The sequence below is a fragment of the Lagenorhynchus albirostris genome, chromosome 10, assembly GCF_949774975.1.
Source record: "Lagenorhynchus albirostris chromosome 10, mLagAlb1.1, whole genome shotgun sequence".
Lineage (NCBI taxonomy): Eukaryota > Metazoa > Chordata > Mammalia > Artiodactyla > Delphinidae > Lagenorhynchus > Lagenorhynchus albirostris.
The window spans coordinates 54,174,353-54,195,525 of NC_083104.1; the positions used below are offsets into that span (position 1 = coordinate 54,174,353).

Genomic DNA, 21,173 nt, shown 5'->3' on the forward strand with positions numbered 1-21,173 from the left:
AAACTAAGATTTTTTTTTGTTCTAATTCTGTGAAAAATGCCATTGGTAATTTGATAGGTATTGCATAGAATCTGTAGATTGCTTTGGGTAGTATAGTCATTTTGACAATATTGATTCTTTCAATCCAAAAACATGACTTATCTTTCCATCTGTTTGTGTTATCTTAGATTTCTTTCATCAACATCTCATAGTTTTCTTTTTTATAAATTTATTTATTTATTTATTTTTGGCTGCATTGGGTCTTTGTTGCTGTGTGCAGGCTTTCTCTAGTTGCAGCGAGCAGGGGCTACTCTTTGTTGCAGTGCGCAGGCTTCTCATGGTGGTGGCTTCTCTTGTTGCAGATCATGGGCTCTAGGGGCGTGGGCTTCAGTAGTTGTGGCACGTGGGCTCAGTAGTTGTGGCTCGCAGGCTCTAGAGCACAGGCTCAATCGTTGTGGCGCATGGGCATAGTTGCTCCATGGCATGTGGGATCTTCCCGGACCAGGGATTGAATCCGTGTCCCCTGAACTGGCAGGCAGATTCTCAACCACTGTGACACTGGGGAAGTCCCAACATCTTATAGTTTTCTGAGAAGAGGTCTTTTGCCTTCTTTGATGGGTTTATTCCTAGGTATTTTTTTCATGTGATGGTAAATGGAATTGTTTCCTTAATTTCTCTTTCTGATCTTTCATTGTTAGTGTATAGGAATGCAGCAGATTTCTGTGCATTTATTTTGTATCAAGCAACTTTACCAAATTCATTGATGAGCTCTAGTAGTTTTCTGTTAACACGTTTAGGATTTTCTATGTATAGTATCATGTTATCTGCAAACAGTGACAGTTTTACTACTTCTTTCCCAATTTGGATTCCTTTTAATTCTTTTTCTTCTCTGATAGCCGTGGCTAGAACTTCCAAAACTATGTTGAATAAAAGTGGCGAGAGTGGACATTCTTGTCCTGTTCCTGATCTTACAGGAAATGCTTTCAGATTTTTACCATTGAGCATGATGTTAGCTATGGGTTTGTCATATATGGCCTTTATTTTGTTGAGGTAGGGTCCCTCTAGGCCTACTTTCTGGAGAGTTTTTATCATAAATGTGTGTTGAACTTTGTTAAAAGCTTTTTCTCCATCTATTGAGATGATCATATGGTTTTTATTCTTCAATTTGTTAATGTGGTGTATCACATTGATTGATTTGCATATGTTGAAGAATCCTTGCACCCCTAGGATAAATCCCACTTGATCAGGGTGTATGATCCTTTTACTGTGTTGTTGGATTTCATCTGCTGGTATTCTGTTGCGGATTTTTGCGTGTATGTTCATCAGTGTTATTGGCCTGTAATTTTCTTTTTTGTGGTATTCTTGTCTGATTTTGGTATCAGGGTGATTGTGGCCTTGTAAAATGAGTGTGGGAGTGTTCCTTGCTCAGAAATTTTTGGAAGAGTTTCAGAAGGATAGTTGTTACCTCTTCTCTAGATTTCTGATAGAATATGCCTGTGAAGCTGTCTGGTCCTGGACTTTTGTTTGTTGGGTGTTTTTTAATCATAGTTTCAATTTCAGTGCTTGTGATTGGTCTGTTTATATTTTCTATTTCTTCCTGTTTCAGTCTTGGAAGGTTGTACCTTTCTAAGAATTTGTCCATTTTTTCTAGGTTGTCCATCTTATTGGCATATAGTTGCTTGTAGTAGTCTCTTATGATCTCCACTGGTGGGCGGAGCTGGATCTTGTCCCCCTGGTGAGCAGGGCCTTGTCTGGGGGTGTGTTTAGCTGGCTGCTGTGTGCTCAGGAAGACTTTAAATAGCCTGTCTGCTGATGGGTGGGGCTGTGTTCCTGGCCTTTTGGTTGTTCTGCCTGAGGTGTCCCAGAACTGGAACCTATGGGCTGTTGGGAGGGTCCAGGTCTTGGTGAGAAAACGGCAGCCTCCTGGAGGGCTCACGCCAATGAGTACTCACCAGAACTGCCACCACCAGTGTCTTTGTGCCCACAGTGAGCCACATCCATCCCCCACCTCTGCAGGAGACCCTCCAATACCTGCAGGTAGGTCTGTCCCAGGTTCTTATGAAGCCATTGCATTTTTTTCCCTGGGTCCTAATGAACATGAGGTGTTGTGTGTGGCTTCCTAGAGGAGAGTTTCTTTTCCCCACAGTCCTGTGGAATTCCTGCAAACCCCATTGGCCTTCAAAGCCAGATTCTCTGGGGGCTCCTCTTCCCATTGTCAGACTCCCAGGGTGGCAAGCCTGGCATGGGGCTCTGAACTTTCACTCCTGTGGGAGAACTTCTGTGGTATAATTATTTTCCAGTTTGTGGCTTGCCCACCTGGCTGTATGGGATTTGATTTTTGTCATGACTGCACCCCTCCTACCATCTCATTGTGGTTTCTTCTTTGTCTTTGGATGTAGGATAACTTTTCTGGTAGGTTCCAGCATTTTTTTGTCGATGGTTGTTCAGCAGTTAGTTAGTTATGATTTTGGTGTTTTCGTAAGAAGTGAGCTCACGTCCTTCTATTTCACCATCTTGTCTCCACCTCCTCTGTTTTTTGTTTTTTAAATTTAGCTAAAAGCCTGTGTGAATCCCATCAAATAATATGGTAGTCTCTGGCACTCTGTTCCAAGCAGATTGGAAGTTTTTAAGTATGCTCAGTGAGTTAGTTAATATATGAGATGGGAACAGAGATTAGCTATGTGGGAACACAGAGACACTGGTAGGAGATGAGAGCTACTATGTGGCCAGAAGCATCTGTCAAGGCTTTGTGAGTAGGTGAAACTGGCTTTGGTTGTTTCAAAGCATAATGAGGAAATAAGTGATTCAAGACCTTCCTTGTTAACAGTTTAATGACGTCTGGATAAATGAAAATGACACCTTTATTCATCCAATCAGCAATTATTGACTTGAGTGCCTACTATGAGAAAGGCAGTATTCCAGATGCTAAGGAAAGACCAATGAAAGAGGCAGATGCCTCCCCTTTGCTTTCCACAAGGAGTAGACGTACAATCAATGGATCAATCAGCAAACAATCAAAAAGAATCTCAAAATAGAATACTTAAGTATATTCTGTAATAGAAAGTGGCTGGATAAATACCTAAGATTTGGTATCAGGGAAGGTCTCTCATGTAGGTCTGGATGTGAAAGATAATTACAAGCTAATCTTGGAAAGGCTTAGAGGAAAAGCATTCTAGGTAGAGGAAACAGGAAGTTCAAAAATCTGGAGGTGGGAACCTGAGGCTGGAGTCATCTAAGGTAAATCAAATCCCATCATTCCTTCTCTTCAAGCCCTCCAAAGGTTTTGCAGCTCCCCTAGAATAAAAGTGAGAATACTTAGTCTACACAAAGCTAAGAATCCAAGGACCAACGGCTCTATAAAAGCTGGTCTGTTCTACAACTTTCCTGCCTAGTTAACCACACTCCAGCCTCAGGTTCCCATATTAGACTGAAAATCCTTGAGGGCAGGGGTATGTGTCCTAGCATAGATTCTGGCATGATTCTGGGTACTGCAAGTGAAACTGGGTCTAGGTGTAAAGGTGGATGGGGACACTCTTGCTAGAATCTATCAGAGGCAGAGATGCTCCCTCTGGGTCAGGCAGAGACTCCCATCCCTGTCACATCATACAGTGACCATGAAAGGTGGGGACAACCCTGAGAAAGAAGAGAGCATCTCACTGTGGGCTTACAAGTGGAGGCAGCTAAAGCTGATTTAATCAGGCAGGGAGAAGAGGAGGTTCTGGACAGTTGCAAGGAAGGGGGTTTGTATCTTGACCATTTTCTGGAGGTGGGACTACATTTCCCTTATAGAGAAATCTACTTTACAACAGTCTTGTTTTGAGAATAAGCCACAAGCAACATCCCTGAAGTTATAAGCTACAGGTTTCCCTACAGTCTTATTCTATCTTTCCTGTGTAGAGTAGAGAGTATCTCTAAAATACTTTAGCCAATTCATGCTATCTTGAATACTCCAAATTTCACAAATGGGAGCTCATTTCCAGTTTCATTATGCTAATTAACTTGGCACTGCTTTCATCAGGCAACTCGCTTCTAACAATCATTATGCTAATTGAAATATGGATAGTTTAAAATACTTGTACAAACCTCTGGCCTTTCTCATTAAATGAGAACTGACCTCCTGTGGGGTGTGAAATTCTGATTAGGGTCACTGAGTGCCCCTGAAAAGTAGTTTAACCCATCACACATACATTTAATATCATAATGTCTATTTATATCTATACTAAAGGTATTTTTAAATTAAATTACAGGGGGGGTCAAGATGGTGGAGAAGTAAGAGGACGTAAAGTTCAACTCTCCCCACAAATGCATTAAGAATACATCTACAGGGCTTCCCTGGTGGCGCAGTGGTTGAGAGACCACCTGCCGATGCAGGGGATGCGGGTTCGTGCCCCGGTCTGGGAAGATCCCACATGCCGTGGAGCGGCTGGGCCCGTGAGCCATGGCCGCTGAGCCTGCGCGTCCGGAGCCTGTGCTCTGCAACGGGAGAGGCCACAACAGTGAGAGGCCCGCGTACCGCAAAAAAAAAAAAAAAAAAAGAATACATCTACAAATGGAACAGTTCTCACAGAGCACCTGCTGAACACTAGCAGAGGACCTCAGACAACTAAGAGGACCAGAAAGATCCCCACATAACTAACAGAGTAAGATAAAAGAAAGAAGAAGGGAAAAGGAAGAGGAGAAGTGGGATAGGACCTGCACCCCTTGGGGGGAGCTGAAGGACAGGAGAATTTCCCATGTCCAGGGAAGCCCCCTTACTGGTGGGGAGATCAGCTGGGACAGAGGGGAGCTTTGGGGGCTTGAAAGAGAGTGCAGCAACTGGCCTGAGGCAGGCTGGACAGAGTGAGACCTACACAGATGATCCATGCCACAGCCCTGCACGCCCAAGCCTGAGAGGTGTGTCCACTGGTGTATACAGGGGCAGGGTGCTAGAATGTTGGATTTGGAGAGCAGACCTGTGGAAAGGACTGCTGTTGGCTGTGAGAAGACAGTCTGAGGGGATGGGAATGAGGAGCTCCACAATGGAGAACGCTCGTGAAGCAAGCCCAGATCACCATAGAAGCGAACTGCCATTGTTGAGTGATGTGCAAAGGGCAGGCCACCTATGCAGCCTCTCTCCCCATGCACCAGCCCCTGCCTCCCCGGGCACTAGGAAGGGCTCCCGCTGGGGCAGGCTCTCACGCCCCTGGCTGCCGCCTACTCCACCCCCTCCTGCCAGGGTAGGCTTGTGTGCTCTGGGGCAGCTTCAGGAGCAGATGCCTGTGGGTGGCCGACACACAGAGGTGGGGCTGAAACCATAGCTGAGCCCCAGGGGCTGTGAGACATGGGAGAAGAGCTGAAATCTCTCCTCACAGCTGCACAAACTGTGGATTTACACTCTGCGACTGGCTTTGTAAACTCAGAACCTGCAGAACATCTGATCTGACAATGAGTGCTCCCACAGCCAAGATGGGTCAAGCTTTAGCAGCTGTGGACTTTGTGGGCAGGTACATGTGGGGGTTGGGCAAGGCCAGAGTCTGAGATGCTTCCATAGTGCCCATAGCCTGTCCAGATCCATGATTACTGCAATCTTGGGACCTGACTTCAGTGGATCTGTGCTGGTGGCTTGGTGAAAACAATGCCTGAGAGACACCAGGGCCAACTGCTGGCATACCTATGGATAAGGTGGGGCTGACAGCAGTGCCAATAACAGTGTAATCTGAGTGCTCCCACAACAGGTGAAAGGTGACAAAACAGAGCACACCTACAGGTGAACAGTTCCAGAGGAGGAATACTCAGTGGCTTCACTCTCAGTGGGAATGCTCCAATCCTGTCTACATCACAGCACAGATCGGAAACACAGCTAAGAAACAGATCTGGGGGCCTCTATTCCAACAACTAGGGAGCAGACCCTGATCCAAACAGAGCGGTGACAACCACAGAGCAAAGGGGAGTCCCCACTAAATATGCAGGGCAGGCTCTGGTCACCACAACACCAGTCACACCTGCTGTATCAAGGGGATAACTACAAGCATACACTGAGAAAAGAGGTGTCAGACATCTATAATAAAAACAGCTCTCACACCAAAACATATTAAACCAACGCAGGCTATGCAGGGACATTCCCACATAGAAATAGCCCTCCAAGACAGTCTGAGCATCTGGTATCTGGAGGAAGAACCCCCCCCAGAGCATTTAGCCTTGACACCCAGTGGGGCTTGAGTGCAGGAGTTCTGCAAGGCTGGGGGAAACAGAAACTCCACTCCTGGAAGGCATACAAGAGCCCACATGCACTGGGGCCCAGTACAAAGCAGTACCTCCATAGGAACCTGGGATAGACCTACCTAGGGGTCTTGGAGGGTCTTCTGGGGAGGCCAGGTCAGCTGTAGCTCACTGTGGGAGCACCAGTAGCAGAGGTCCCAGGTAATACTGATCAGCGTGAGCTCTCTGGGAAGTCCCCATTATGCCACAAAGACCTGGCTTCACCCAATAGCCTGCAGGCTCCAGTGCTGTAAATCCTCAGGCCAAACAACCAACAAGATAGGAATACAGCCCCACCCATCAGAAGACAGGCTGACTAAAGACATACTGAGCTCACAGCCACCTCAAAACACAGCCCTTGACACGGCTCTGCCCACCAGAGGGACAAGTGCCAGCTCAACCCACCTGAGGGCAGGCACCAGTCCCCTCCCACCAGGATGGCTACACAAGCCCCTGGACCAGCCTCACGCACCAGGGGCCAAGACACCAGAAGCAAGAGGAACTATGATCCTGTAGCCTGTGGGAAGGAGACCACATACACAAACAGTTAGACAAATGAGATGACAGAGAAATATGTTGCAAACAAAGGAACAAGAGAAGAACCCACAAGAACAACTAAATGAAGAGGAGATAGGCAATCTCCCTGAAAAAAGTATTCAGAGTAATGATAGTAAATGATCCAAAACCTCAGAAGAAGAATGGAGGTATAGACCAAGAAGATGCAAAAAATTTTCAACAGAGATAGAAGATTTAAAGAACAAAGAAAAAAACAAACAGATGAACAACATAATAACTGAAATGAAAAATATACTAGAAGGAATTAATAGCAGAATAACTGAGGCAGAAGAACAGATAAGTGAACTGGAAGACAGAGTGGTGGAAATCAATGCCACAGAACAAAGAAAAAAAAAAGGGGACTTCCCTCATGGTGTAGTGGTTAAGAATCCACCTGCCAATGCAGGGAACACGGGTTCGAGCCCTGGTCTGGGAAGATCCCACATTCCACAGAGCAACTAAGCCCGTGCACCACAACTACTGAGCCTGTGCTCTAGAGCCTGTGAGCCACAACTACTGAGCCTGCATGCCTAGAGCCCATGCTCTGCAACAACAGAAGCCACCACAACGAGAAGCCCGTGCACTGCAACGAATAGTAGCCCCCACTCTCTGCAACTAGAGAAAGCCCGCACAGAGCAACGAAGACCCAATGCAGCCAAAAATAAATAAATTTATATTTATTTACTTATTTATTTATTTATTTATTTAAAAGAAGAAAAAAGAATGAAAAGCAATGATGAAAGTCTCAGAGACCTCTGGGACAATGTTAAATGCACCAACATTCACAGAAGAAGAAAAAGGGAAAGGGCTTGAGAAAATATTTGAAGATATTATAGCCAAAAATTTCCCCAACACAGGAAAGGAAAGAGTCACCCAAGTCCAGGAAATGCAGGGTACAGGATCCTGATACAGGATAAACCCAAGGAGGAACACACCGAGACACATAGTAATCAAACTAACAAAAATTAAATACAAAGAAAAATTATTAAAAGCAACAAGGGAAAACAACAAATAACATAAAAAGGAATCCTCATAAGGCTATCAGCTGATTTTTCATCAGAAACTCTGCAGGCCAAAAGGGAGTGGCATTATATATTTACAATTATGAAAGGGAAATACCTACAACCAAGAATATTCTACCCAGCAAGGCTCTTGTTCAGAATCAATGGAGAAATCCAAAGCATTACAGACAAGCAAAAGCTAAAAGAATACACAGAAATCTGTTGCATTCCTATACATTAACAATAAAAGATCAAAAAGAGAAATTAAGGAAACAGTTCCATTTACCATCACACCCTAAAGAATAAAATACCTAGGAATAAACTTAACTAAGGAGGCAAAAGACCTGTACTCAATAAACTATAAGATGCTGATGAAAGAAATCAAAGATGACACAAACAGATGGAAAGATACACCATGGACTGGACTGGAAGAATCAATATTGTCAAAGTGACTATACTACCCAAGGCAATCTACAGATTCAATGAAATCCTTATCAAACTATCAATGGCATTTTTTACAGAAGTAGAACAAAAAAATCTTAAAAGTTGTATGAGACACAAAAGACTTTGAATAGCCAAAGCAATCTTGAGAAAGAAAAATGGAGCTGGAGGAATCAGCCTCCCTGGCTTCAGACTATGCTATCAATACAAAGCTACAAATCATCAAAACAGTATGGCACTGGCACAAAAAGAGAAATATAGAAACCCAGGCAGCTATGGTCAATCTACAACAAAGGAAGCAAGACTATACAATGGAGAAAAGACAGTCTCTTCAGTAACTGGTGCTGGGGAAACTGGACAGCTGTATGTAAAAGAATAAAATAGAACATTCTTTAACACCATATACAAAAATAAATTCAAAATTGATTAAAGACCCAGATATAAGACTGTATACTATAAAACCCTTAGAGGAAAACATAGGAAGAACACTCTCTGACATAAATTGCAGCAATATCTTTTCTGATCTGTCTCCTAGAGTAACGGAAATAAAAACAAATATAAGCAAATGGGACCCAATTAAACTCAAAAGCTTTTGCACAGCAAAGGAAACCATAAACAAAATGAAAAGACAATCCACACAATGGGAGAAAATATTTGCAAATGATGCAACTGACAAGGGATTTATCTACAAAATATATAAACAGCTCATGCAACTCAATATAAAAAAAAAACCCAATCGAAAAATGTGCAGAAGACCTAAATACATGTTTCTTCAAAGAAGAAAAGATGCTCAACATCACTAATTATTAGCAAATCAAAATTACAATGAGATGTGACCTCACACCAGTCAGAATGGCCATCATCAAAAGTCTACTAACAATAAATGCTGGAGAGGGTGTGGAGAAAAAGGGAACCCTCCTACACTGTTGGTGGGAATGTAAATTGCTAAAGCCACTATGGAAAGCAATATGGAGGTTCCTTAAAAAACCAATAGTGCTACCATATGATCCAGCAATCCCAGTCCTGAGCATATATCTGGAGAAAATGATGGTTCAAAATGATACATACACCCCAGTGTTCATTGCAGCACTATTTCCAATAGCCAAGACATGGAAGCAACCTAAATGTCCATAAACAGATGAATGATTAAAGAAGATGATGTACATATATACAACAGAATATTACTCAGCCATTAAAGAGAATGAAATAATACCAGTTGCAGCAACATGGATGGACCTGGAGATTATCATACTAAGTGAAGTAAGAGATAGACAAATATCATATGATACGGCTTATATGTGGAATCTAAAAAAAATGATACAAATGAACTTTATATTTACAAAACATAAACAGACTCACAGACTTAGAAAACAAACCTATGGTTACCAAAGGGGAAAAGTGGGGGGGGGGCAGGGCTAAATTGGGGGTTTGGGATTGACATATACACACTATTATATTTAAAATAGGTAACAAACAAGGACCTACTGTATAGCACAGGGAACTCTGCTCAATATTCTGTAATAACCTAAATGGAAAAGAATTTGAAAAAAGAATAGATACATGTATATGTATAAGTGAATCATTTTGCTGTACACCTGAAACTAACACAACATTTTTAATCAACTAAACTCCAATATAAAATAAAAATTAAAAAACTTACAAATAAAAAACAAAAATGCCTTATTCACTACAGATATTTCCTGAAAGTTACTGTGTAATAGTAATAATGATAGTAGTAGTAGTAGTAATGATAATAATAATAGTAATAATAATACCTTGTATTTGTAAGGTTAAGTCATGTTCTAGCATATTTAATTTGGAGGACTGACTTTAGAAGTTAAAGCACATACTGAAGACTCCATTACCATTATCAATCTTTCAACAACAAACAAATCTCTAAATGTGTATTGAGATGAAAGAAAACTGATGATCAAGAAATGGAACAGAACTCTGCAAACAGGAAGAGTCTTTTGGAAATTTTCTATTCAGCAGGGCTTTGACTGTTACCTATAAAGTAAAATAGTTAGCATGACAAGACATCTGTATATAGACTGAACTTTTGTTAATTCCTTTGGTTTCAATCAAAACCTTTCAAATTGTAATCTCCATAATTACTCAACACAAAGCTAACTGAACTTTGCTCTCTCAGTGATTTAAGGATTTTTCAGTAGTAATTCTGACTCCCTGATTTTTGCTTTGCCACTTAATTCCTCAATAAGACTGTACTCCATGTTGTTTTATATTTAACAATACTCTTTTTCATAAACTGTTTTACTGGGTGAGTTTGAAGCACCCTTGCCAGGGGAGTGTTACTGTCTTCATTTAAGAATGAAGTCACTGAGACCAAAATGCAGACACACTATCCAGTTTCAAGTGTGAATACTGGAGGTTTTCAAAAAATATGTGTGGTAGAATTTTTTTTGGTAACAATGTCTATGATGCCCCTCTCTGTATCCAAGCCTTTTGGTAGTGAATTCCTACGTTAACTCTGGGCTTGGTCACATGACTTGCGTTTGACCTATGGGACAATAGCAAATGAGACATAAACAGAATTCAAAAAATGCTGGTCATTTGGGCATCCTCTCTTGCTGTTCTCTGAATTCTGAGACTTCCATGGGAATAAGCCTGCTAGAGGGTCAGCAATACATGGCTCATTGGTGTCCATCACTCAACCATCAGACAACTGACACCCAGAAGCAGAACTGTGAAGATGCCCAGGAGCTATGCCCAGATGCTCAAGCAAGTCCAGTCAATATCAGAAGAACCATTCACCTGAGGTCAGCCCAAATTCTAACCCACAGAATAATGAACTAAATATATGTTTGTCACTAAGTTAGGGATGGTCTGTACTGCAGCAAAAGATAGCAGATGCCACATAAGAGAATAATGTCCAGATGGCTGACCTGGAGGGAAAGAGTTTAGTATGGCTTGAACTTACTTAGACTGTTGGTAAGAATATGCGGGTGCATGCTCGTTGGATGTGTCCACTGCTATCTGCTGCTGCTGACCACTTGTGTCCTGGGATGAAGGTGCCACTGTCTGGGGAGAGGTATCAGCAACAACACCCTATGGAGGCAATAAGAACACAAAAGTCTTATTGGCTTTAGCAAAAGGGCTTCTTGCAGACGGACTGTAGGGCATACCCATCTTCCATATGGCTTGAGTAGAGCTGCACTCAGCTATATAAAGCCACAGCAAGAACCCAAAGAAAAACCACAGAGCACATTTGGATAAGGGCTGAGGAATTTACCTCAATGTGTCACCAAGAAGCCTTGCCATCAGAAGACCCTGTAGCAGTCAAATGATGAGGAAAGCATTTTGCCCATAGTTAGAACTTTTAAATCATGGTTGCATACAGCCACACTAAATAATGATTCCTTAATCCAAAAATTCATGCAGAATTCCTATAAAAACGTGTATATTTGAGCATTTTCCTGGGAATAAAGTAGTCTACCCTGTCTCTATGATCTGGCAAAACAAGGGACTTTGACCTTCATAAAAATCTACATCCAAGTTTGGAATTCTTTTAAAGGACACTGTTAAGCAGTGTCTCCCTTAAGCAATTTGATTTGTTTTATTTATTTATTTTCATTTTCCTTGATGTGAACTGGAATTCATTTAGAAGTTTCAGAAAAAGAAAGAAAGAAACAAGCATCCTTAATTTTGATTCACTCCTCCCCTTACCATTTGAATGGCTTTTGCCAACAAGAATGGATTTCTTGAGTTGGTCATCATTCAGAATATGTTTGGTTCCGAGAGAGGTTTGGTAGTTAGTAGTCCTAAGGAGGGAATCTATCTGAATACATTCTCCTGGTTTTACTTATATTATAGCCTTGCAGGGCTTCTGCAGGGATATAGGTTTTTGGTCAACTCCCTATCCCTAACAAAAGCTCCCTGAAATTGTTCCTCAGAATCTGAAAATTTTCCCTTTATGAATTCAATCTTTTTTTTTTCCTAATATACTATTTGATGTTATGCATTTTGATGAACCTCCCACCACACTGATTTGTGTGGATACTGGTGAATTTTCAATGCGTGTTTTTACATAGAAAATGAATCAGTGCTTTCCTTTATAAGCACAAATTCAAGGCAATATATCAGGGTATACTTATATAATTCTTAGTGAAATATTTCTTTTTAAATCCCAGATTTAACTATAATTAGACTGTTCCCACTAAGCAACACTGTCAAATGTGTCTCCTTATTTTATAGTCCTCAAATAGCTCAGATTCTGTAGATAAGCACACACATTTGGTCCAGAGATAGAGAAATGTGGATATGTGGCAGAGATTTATGCTTAAAGTCACCTACAATGTCTAGATTCATAATTTTCTTATGACCTAGATGAGTTTTGATAGCTAAATATAGCAAAGAACATACATTTTAATCACATATTCTTGAAATTCTGAAGAGCCAATTAAAACTTCTTTAATACTGAAACATTCCTTGGGGACCATAGGTCTGGTCCTCCAAGAATTGGACCTCCTTGGTTTCCTAAGTGACAGGACACTGTCCTCTTAAATGTCTGTGCTTCCCAAACCCTGGTACGAGCAAATATTTGACACACACTAAAAACAAGCAAACAAACAAACATTTCAAAAGATCTAATTTGGTCTGTAAAGATCTCACCCAATCTCTGTGGCTCCAGAGGTTGGAAGAGTCATGGTGGTCTCCCACAATGAGTGGTACCAACATGAGTTGGTTGGCCAACTCATGGAGTAGCAATGGCATGAACTCCAGAGGAGTCCCAACTGATGGATGAAATGCACTGTGACCATAATGGCAAATGCGCATCAGGAGAAGGGGAAGGAGGGGCAAGAAACAATAATGGTTAGAACCAGAGAGAAGTATACACCTCTAAGTGTCTTACCACCATCCACATAGTCCTATGCCCCACTCCTTTCCTATGTATCTTGCTGGCTCTGTCCAGTAAGATAATGTGTAGAGGAAATGGAGTCAGCCCAATGAAAAGAGAGGAGGAAGGGACAAAGCTTCCAGTAAGGAAAATATGACTTTATCTTTCACCGTATACATAGCAATATGAGTGGTAGAAGTTTTTCTCTCTTGTCTGTAGGATGCCACAGTCCTGTCAAGGTTCATTGGCAAGAGCAGTGGTTCTTCATCTTTGGTACACATTAGAATCACCTAGCATCTTTTAAAAACCCTGGTATCCAGTCCACACCCTAGACCCCATCAGACTCTCTGGCAATAGGACCTAGGCATCACAATTTTTTAAAGTATTAAGTTTTAAAATAATTTTGATATGCAGAAAAGTTTGACAACCAGTTCTCTAATCCAGTCCCTCTCAACTTTTAATGTGCACCTTGATCCTTAAGGGATCTTGTTAAAATGCAAACTCTGATTCAGTAAATCTGGGTGAGGTCTGAAAATATGCATTGCTAACAGGCTCTCAGGTGATACTGATAATGCTGGTCTAGGGTCCACTACTGGAGAAACAAGGCATCAGAGAACTAGCTCATTCGAATAGCTGCACATGTTTGCCTTCCTCTTTCTGAGTGTTTGTGGCTAACATTTGATGAGGTAGTTATTTGATCTCTGATCTTTTCTCTAAACATAAAAATGGCACTCCTCTCAGACCTGGATACCAAATTTTGCTTATGTCATATGCAGAGCAAAACATAGGTATGTTCAAGTAAAGTACATACTTTCACAGAGTGAGTTTGCAACTTCAAATTTTCAAGTAGCACAAAAATCACAAATAAGAATTTTGGCGGTTATGGTGGACCCCAGTGCATGTGGCTGAGATTTATCTGCCCTAACCTTGTTCTGTAAGAAGAGACAGACTTACTTCAATGGAAACAGCTGTCGGAGGCACAGGCGTGTACTGGGGAATGTAGGTCCCTTGCATAGGAGCGGCGGCAGTCATATACTAGAGGGAATCAAAGAAAAATGCAGGTGAACTTGGGCGTGCAACCAGTGAGAAAAGTGATATCACATAAGACTGCTTTCGATGTGTGGCCCCCCACCAATGCATGATGAAACTTAAACTTTATTTTGACCAAAAATATTGCAGTTCCTATCAGCATAGAATAGTCATTGCTTACTGATTCAGTACCAACAGCAGCCCACCTCCCCGATGTCAGTAAAAGTTAATTCACCCCATCCCCTCACTTTGTCCTTTTGAATATTCTACATCAGCTCCCAAACATTTCACTTTCACATCTAAAACACAAATGCCAGGAGGGCAGGGATGACGTCTGTTTTTTTCTCCATTTTATTGCTAGCACATAGTAGGCTCTCAACAGACTATTTGTTGAATGAATGAATCATTATATTGTGAATAATAATTTCTTTTCTAACGTAAAAGAGAGGAATAATGTAAGAAATACTTATCTAGCAACAATCAGAATAGGTAAATGTTATCATTTTTGTCATTTGATCACTTTTTTATATATGAAGGAAATAGAGTGTTCCAGATAATGTTGAAGTTGCTTTTCTTCCTTCCCCCTATTCCATGTTCATTTCACTGTATTTCCTTTTCCACTCCTTTAATTCTCCAAATTTTCTTCATCCAGATGAACAATACAACAGTCCAATCATTCTTCACTACATTGTAGTAGTCAGTAAAATATGTGTTGGGGATAACATGTATTTTGGTAACGAAAAACGGAAGCCCCAGAAAAATTATATGCCCACCACCATAAGCAAAAAGCATGACCCATATTCCTATTTGTAATACACATACCCCCTGAAAAGTCAAAGTTCTACTCTTTGAGAATGGAATCTTCTATGAAATCAACTGTATTTCTGAGTTTCTAAACTTGAACATCACAAAATTTCAGAACCAGAACCATCTAATGAAAACAAGGTTTCTCAATACACAAAGCTTTAGAGGAACACTTTTTATGGAAAACCACAAGCCCATGATTCTGTATTCTTCTAAATTTGCTGAGTTCATGTAGTAAGGCCATGCATAAATAGGCAAAACCTAAATTACAATGTTGTGCATTGATCGGTACTTTCAGTATCCAAGAGGCATGATAATTCTGAATCGAGGGAAATATCTGAATGGAGATTGGTTCATCAGATGTTGTTGTTGTTGTTTACTATTCATAGAGAAATATAGCAATAAAGCAACTCTGGGATAAGTGCTTCTCCATCCTAAACTAAGCACTGTCTTACTACATCTATTTGCTAAAAACAGAGACAGCCTTAGTGAAACAACACTAAATCAAACAAACCAAACCGCTGCCTGTAATCCATGTGTTACTGCTGATAACAACTGTGTGCAATTCCTATGTGTACAAAAACAGCCTTGTAATGTGTACCAAGGGCAGTTGTTTGCAAGGATTGGGGCTATTACTAACTTAGCTTCATAGTTGAAAATTAGCAGAGGTTTCTGTGCCCCATCCTCTGTGTTCCCAGAGTGTTCATCACTCTTCTATTAAAATTGTCCAGACTCTCATCTCTCTAAAGGCATGGACCAAGTGTTACATGTCTCTGCACCTTCCAACACTCCACACAATGCCTGGTACCTGGTAAATAATTGTTCAATGGCTGAATAAAAGGACACAAGAAGAAAGCCTTCCATTTCCAATTACAAATCTTGTATGCCTCTTAGCTGTCAATAATTCTGAGTTCTCTATAGATAGCAATTTCCCCACCCCTATAAAGTGTTTGTATAACCTTTAAACAAATACTTTAGCCCCCTCTGCTCATCATTACCCTGTGTCCTTAAGCAGACAATGATTATTCAGGTATCCAACTGCTATCAATTTTTCAAATAAGTACAGAACTCTGGAGTCACATTTCAGCAAATATTATTTCATATCTAGTACCCATGGCAGGTGTCTGCTTTGCCAACAAAATTGCTCTAGAAAGCATATTGGAGATAACAGTTTCTTGGCCATTTCAGACAGGTCATATAGGTTTTAAGCATCCCTTAATTTAGTATTCCCTACAATGTATTTTTTAAAAATGTTAGCTCAACTGAGAAAAAAGCTTTCTGTGTTCCAGAGCAATGCTGCACAATGTATCCTCTTTGCTATAGAGATAGAATTTTAAAACTCTGAGAAATCAGGTTTTACAGAAGCCTATTTAAAGGAGATTTTAAATCAGTGTTTCTAAAACTGTTTTTGGTAGCACCTACTGATTTTGCTTAAAACTAGTACTCTCAAGAATATACTTTGAAAAAGGTTTCTTTAATTGAATATCAAAAATCCTAGTAGATCTGTAGCAAGTGGGAATGTGTCTTCACCAACAGAGTTAATGCTCTTGTGGCTCACGTTCTCCCCTTTGGTCACGGTTTTTCAAGATGTATAATACACCAGTAAAAGGATGCTCCGTCACTGATCTGAGTATTTTCTATTCCTGAGTTAGTAATTTCAAACTTTGCAATTGTCATCAGTGAGTGTGCGTGTCCTTCCTCGACATAAGACAATGTCACTGGACATGGCTCAACCCACCCCTGCTCCATGGTCTGCATCGCTAAGGAGACCTTTCTGTGAACTAGATTTAGGGACGTGGGCTGGGGCCACACATAGCACCGTTCACGACTTCTCATGAGAATCCACCTCAGTTTTAGACCTCCCTTGTCAAACTAGAGTTCTCAAGCAGTGTAGTTAATGAAAAGCATTTTGTGTCATTCTTAGCTAAGCTTCTTGAAATGACTCTGAGTTATTCAAAACTCCATCTGTGTTCTGTTCAGTAAAATCAGTAAATCTTCATACCTTCTGTGGCATTCAATGAAGTTGTGAAAGTGGCCCAAACTGAACTGCTTATAGCATAAATTCAGTTATCTCTTCAGAACAATGCTGTGAGTTAGGCAATATGGCTCACCCATTTTACAGACTGAGAAACTGAGATATACTGGAATAACTCCAGTTCTGTTGACACAAGATTCAGTCTACTTCAGTACCCTTGAAATAAAATAACTAAGGTCCTAAGAGCTTTTATGATCATTACCATGCAAAATAATATCAACTTTTAAAAAAATAATAGACTTTAATAATTGGAGTTTCAATTAAATATAGGATAATAATGCCTTGGTTTAAACATTTTATTGTCATTTAATTTCCATAGATTTTAAAATTTTCACTATATACTCAGAATACCTCATTTTCTTCTGGAAAGGCTACCCCTTGTGTTTAACTTATTTTATAATTTAACTTTATGCTACTCTTCAGAACTAATGGAGGTTTTATAGTATAAATGAGATCAGCTCAGTTCAATGTGTTGTGTATGTGTATTTTTTAATTAAAAAAAAAACGCCCTTCTGGCTGCTCTTCTTTTTTTTTTTTGGTGTCACAGAAAATCTAATAGAGCTGGAGAATGTTGTTTCAAAATTAGGGATAGGCTTATTTTAAACAAGTCAATGCTATGGTGTTTTATACCCCGTAAGGTTATTATCTCTCGATAAACGTTTGCAATGAAACTTTTCTGTGGTAGACATATATTTTCTAGGGTAAAGCCTCAAGAAGTGACAGCCTTGTAAAATAACGCACAAGAACTTACAAGAAATGGCTACAGCTATGTGTAAGATCAACTCTCAGCTTTAGGTAATTGGTGACAAATAACTCTGAACTTTCTCTAAGCATACAGTATGATTTCCTTAAGAGCAAAGATAAACTACAGTCAGACTTAATAATGCAGGCTGTACAAACATGGTTTAGATCTCAGTGCCTAAGATTGCTTTCTTTTCATCCAGCTAATAAATGACAAAAACCTAAAGAAGGACCTGTGATATAAAAAAAATCTGCCCTTTGAGTTGATAAATTTCTGTGAATTACTTATTAAAAGCAAAACAAGAATGGATTTCTATCCTTTAAGCTAATTTATTTTACTGGTTTTTCTCAAAAGCTAGAAAATGTCTTCCATAATTCTTTCATGAGTACACATTATTTTGCATTGTGGGGGGATATAATGGCTGATGGGACCCATATTACAATAAGATGATGTAGATAAAATGGATAAATCCGTATAATATTTCCCCGTTGGTGGCAGCTTAAAGTTTTGATATTCATGGATAAGTTTTCTTTTTTGGTAAACAATTCAATGATTTTTACATATTCTGAAAGCACTGGATTTTCACATAGAAGTATGTAGGAGACGCAGATAGCCATTTTCAAACCCACAGAATAAATTCCAGACTCCATCACTTCTTCCAAGAAGTCTAGACACTGCATCACCAAGACAGTTACATGAAGAGAGAAAAAAAATGGTGAAGTTGGAGAGGAATTGTGTTTTTGTCTATTTAATTTAGAACAAACTGTTTCTGTTACTGTGGACTCATTGATTATTTCTGAAGAAACAGAAAGTGAAAACTCCAAATTTTTAGTTCCTGATTTACTTTCTCTTCCCCCACCAAAGCAAAACAAATAAAAAACGTTTTATATATTTCCCTTGAGCAAACTTTTCCTTTTATTTATCTGTAGAGCAAAGGAGTGGCAAGGAAATCCCCACATTTCAATTCTTGGAATTTCGTAAAATAAAATAATTGATCAAACTTGTTCATTTGGAGTTACTGTTATACTACGTAGGTTTTAAATTGGTGCGTCTAGTCCTTGCTATAACATTCAAAAATCGGTTTAACAAATTTCAGCAAGAGTAGTTGTCCAGGTCCTGTCAAACCCAGAAAGTCACTGAGAAGGATATAGGAAAGGAAGTTGAGCAGAGGAAGCAGAAATTGTGCTGGATGATGCTAATAGCATGCAGTGTGGATTACTATGAGTTCCATCTAATACAAAGTTTCCTTTCATAAAGGAAGCTTGTGGGTATAGGGAACAACCTGAATTATGATTCATCAGTATCTGGTAAGCGGCTCAGGAGGAGGCCACAGAGTTACCTTAGGTAGAGGTATTCTGGGGTTTTGAGGATTCTATTTCTTGGATTTGCAAAATTCTGTCATCTCAGAGCTAGGGAGAGGTTGGTGTACTTGGGGTGGCAAATTAGTATCATTTCACATGTTTACATTGGCTAAGTAGTAACAGCTGCCTGGAGTATAATTCTAAGAATGCCTTCTAAGTCTCCATGTCACTCAGTGGATGAGAGACCATCCATAGAGAAGAATAGAGCTGAAGAGGGTCTCGTTGAAAGGAAAGAGTGCCCCCACTAGGGCACTAGGGCTGAACTTCTACTTGGACCTCTACTGCTCAGTTCTTCCTATATTCTTCCACTCCTGCCAATGAAATGTTGGAGAGTAAGTGGATACCCCCATAATAGTAATATTGTAGGCTTTCATAATGTTTTATGTTAGTGCTAATTTATGGCCTATTTACTTTTTAAGGTACTAATGCAGAAATAACAAAGTAGACATCTATGAGTGATGAAATAACTATCCCTAAAGTGTAGGTAGATGTGAATATAGATAGCAGCATAGACTTCACCTACTAGAGTAAAAGCACCTGAAAAGGGAAGAAGACCAGTTAGTAGGCTTGATAGAAAGGGGAGCCCAGAGTTTTTAGGAGTATGTAGCCTATGTTATCCTATACAGCTCACCAGAATAGTGCTAAACATAGCTCAGAGAGGTGTGCATTAAACTGTTAAAAAAAAATACAGATTGTCGTCATTATATTCGGGGTTGAGGCCTATTTGTTGCTGCCATACAGCAAAGAGAGGAACAAAGAAGAATCTTGGAGGTTGATCTTAGACTGGAAATTTACAAAACCTCACCCACTGCAATATAGGGAGAAGTTGTCATTCCCACAGGATCACAGTCTATGGAATCCTTCAACTGTGCAGAAAAAGCAATTTTCACGAATGTATGGGAAAAAACCAAAGCCCATTAAGTTTGAGCATGTGCACAGATCACGTGGTAGCAATAAAAATAAAACATAATACTATGGAAATTTAGCTGATTAAGAATCTATTTCAGGGCTTCCCTGGTAGCGCAGTGGTTAAGAATCTGCCTACCAATGCAAGGGACACAGGTTGGTGCCCTGGCCCGGGAAGATCCCACATGCCACGGAGCAACTAAGCCCGTGTGCCACAACTACTGAGCCTGATCTCTAGAGCCCGCAAGCCACAACTACTGAGCACACGTGCCACAACTACTGAAGCCTACACACCTACAGCCCGTGCTCTGCAGCAAGAGAAGCCACGACAATGAGAAGCCCGTGCACCGCAATGAAGAGTAGCCCCCACTCACCGCAACTAGAGAAAGCCCGCACACAGCAATGAAGATCCAACACAGCCAATAAGTAAATAATAATAATAATAAAAAGGAACTATGTCTTAAAATTTGAACTTGAAACAACTCCATATAGATATCATGAATTCCTTCCTACCCTCTCCTCAATTTTTCTGTGATGGGTAACATGAAATACAGAGAAAGATAAGAGAGATTCCATGAACCACAAAGACCACTCAGGAGATAAAAGTAAGTCAGATAAAACTAGGAATTAGAATGGAGGCAACTATGAAAGCATATTCACAGTGGAGTAGCAGGAATTAAAGACTCCTTGGGCTTAGTAGAGAGGGGAGGTAAGTAGAAAAGATAGTAAAAGAATATTATGAGTAAAATTATGTCAATACATTTGACAACTTAGATAAAATACACAAATTTGCTGAATAGCAAAATTTAGTAAAATGGATGCAAAAAGAGATAAAAAATCTGTATAGGGCTTCCCTGGTGGCGCAGTGGTTGAGAGCCCGCCTGCCGATGCAAGGGACATGGGTTCGTGCCCCGGTCCGGGAAGATCCCACATGCTGCGGAGTGGCTACGCCCGTGAGCCATGGCTGCTGAGCCTGCGCGTCCGGAGCCTGTGCTCCGCAACAGGAGAGGCCACAACAGTGAGAGGCCCGCGTACCGCAAAAAAAAAAAAAAAAAAAAAAAAAAATCTGCATAGTCTATATTTACTAAAAAAAATAAATTCAGAATCCAAAACCTTCCCAAAATAAAATCTTCAGCTTCAACTGGCTTCTCTGGTGAATTTTCCAAACATTTAAGGAGTAAATAATAGCAATCTTGTATACATTCTTCCAGAGAGTACTAAAGAAGGA

General features: G+C 40.3%; 1 protein-coding gene across 8 annotated transcripts in view; it reads right to left on the reverse strand.

Annotated features, from left to right (window-relative positions):
• Positions 1-21,173, reverse strand: part of RBMS3 (RNA binding motif single stranded interacting protein 3) — a 725,561-nt gene that overhangs the window by 12,203 nt on the left and 692,185 nt on the right. For 4 of the 8 annotated variants that reach the window (XM_060162484.1, XM_060162489.1, XM_060162487.1 and 1 more), the window contains 3 exons: positions 14,023-14,103; positions 11,152-11,279; positions 3,039-3,273 (listed from right to left, as the gene is read on the reverse strand). In XM_060162484.1, the coding sequence (XP_060018467.1) occupies positions 3,222-3,273; positions 11,152-11,279; positions 14,023-14,103 (261 nt within the window). In that variant the 3' untranslated portion in view covers positions 3,039-3,221. Of the gene's footprint in view, positions 1-3,038; positions 3,274-11,147; positions 11,280-14,022; positions 14,104-21,173 lie in introns of those variants that run through there. The other 4 variants (XM_060162490.1, XM_060162488.1, XM_060162486.1 and 1 more) reach the window with 2 other exon arrangements.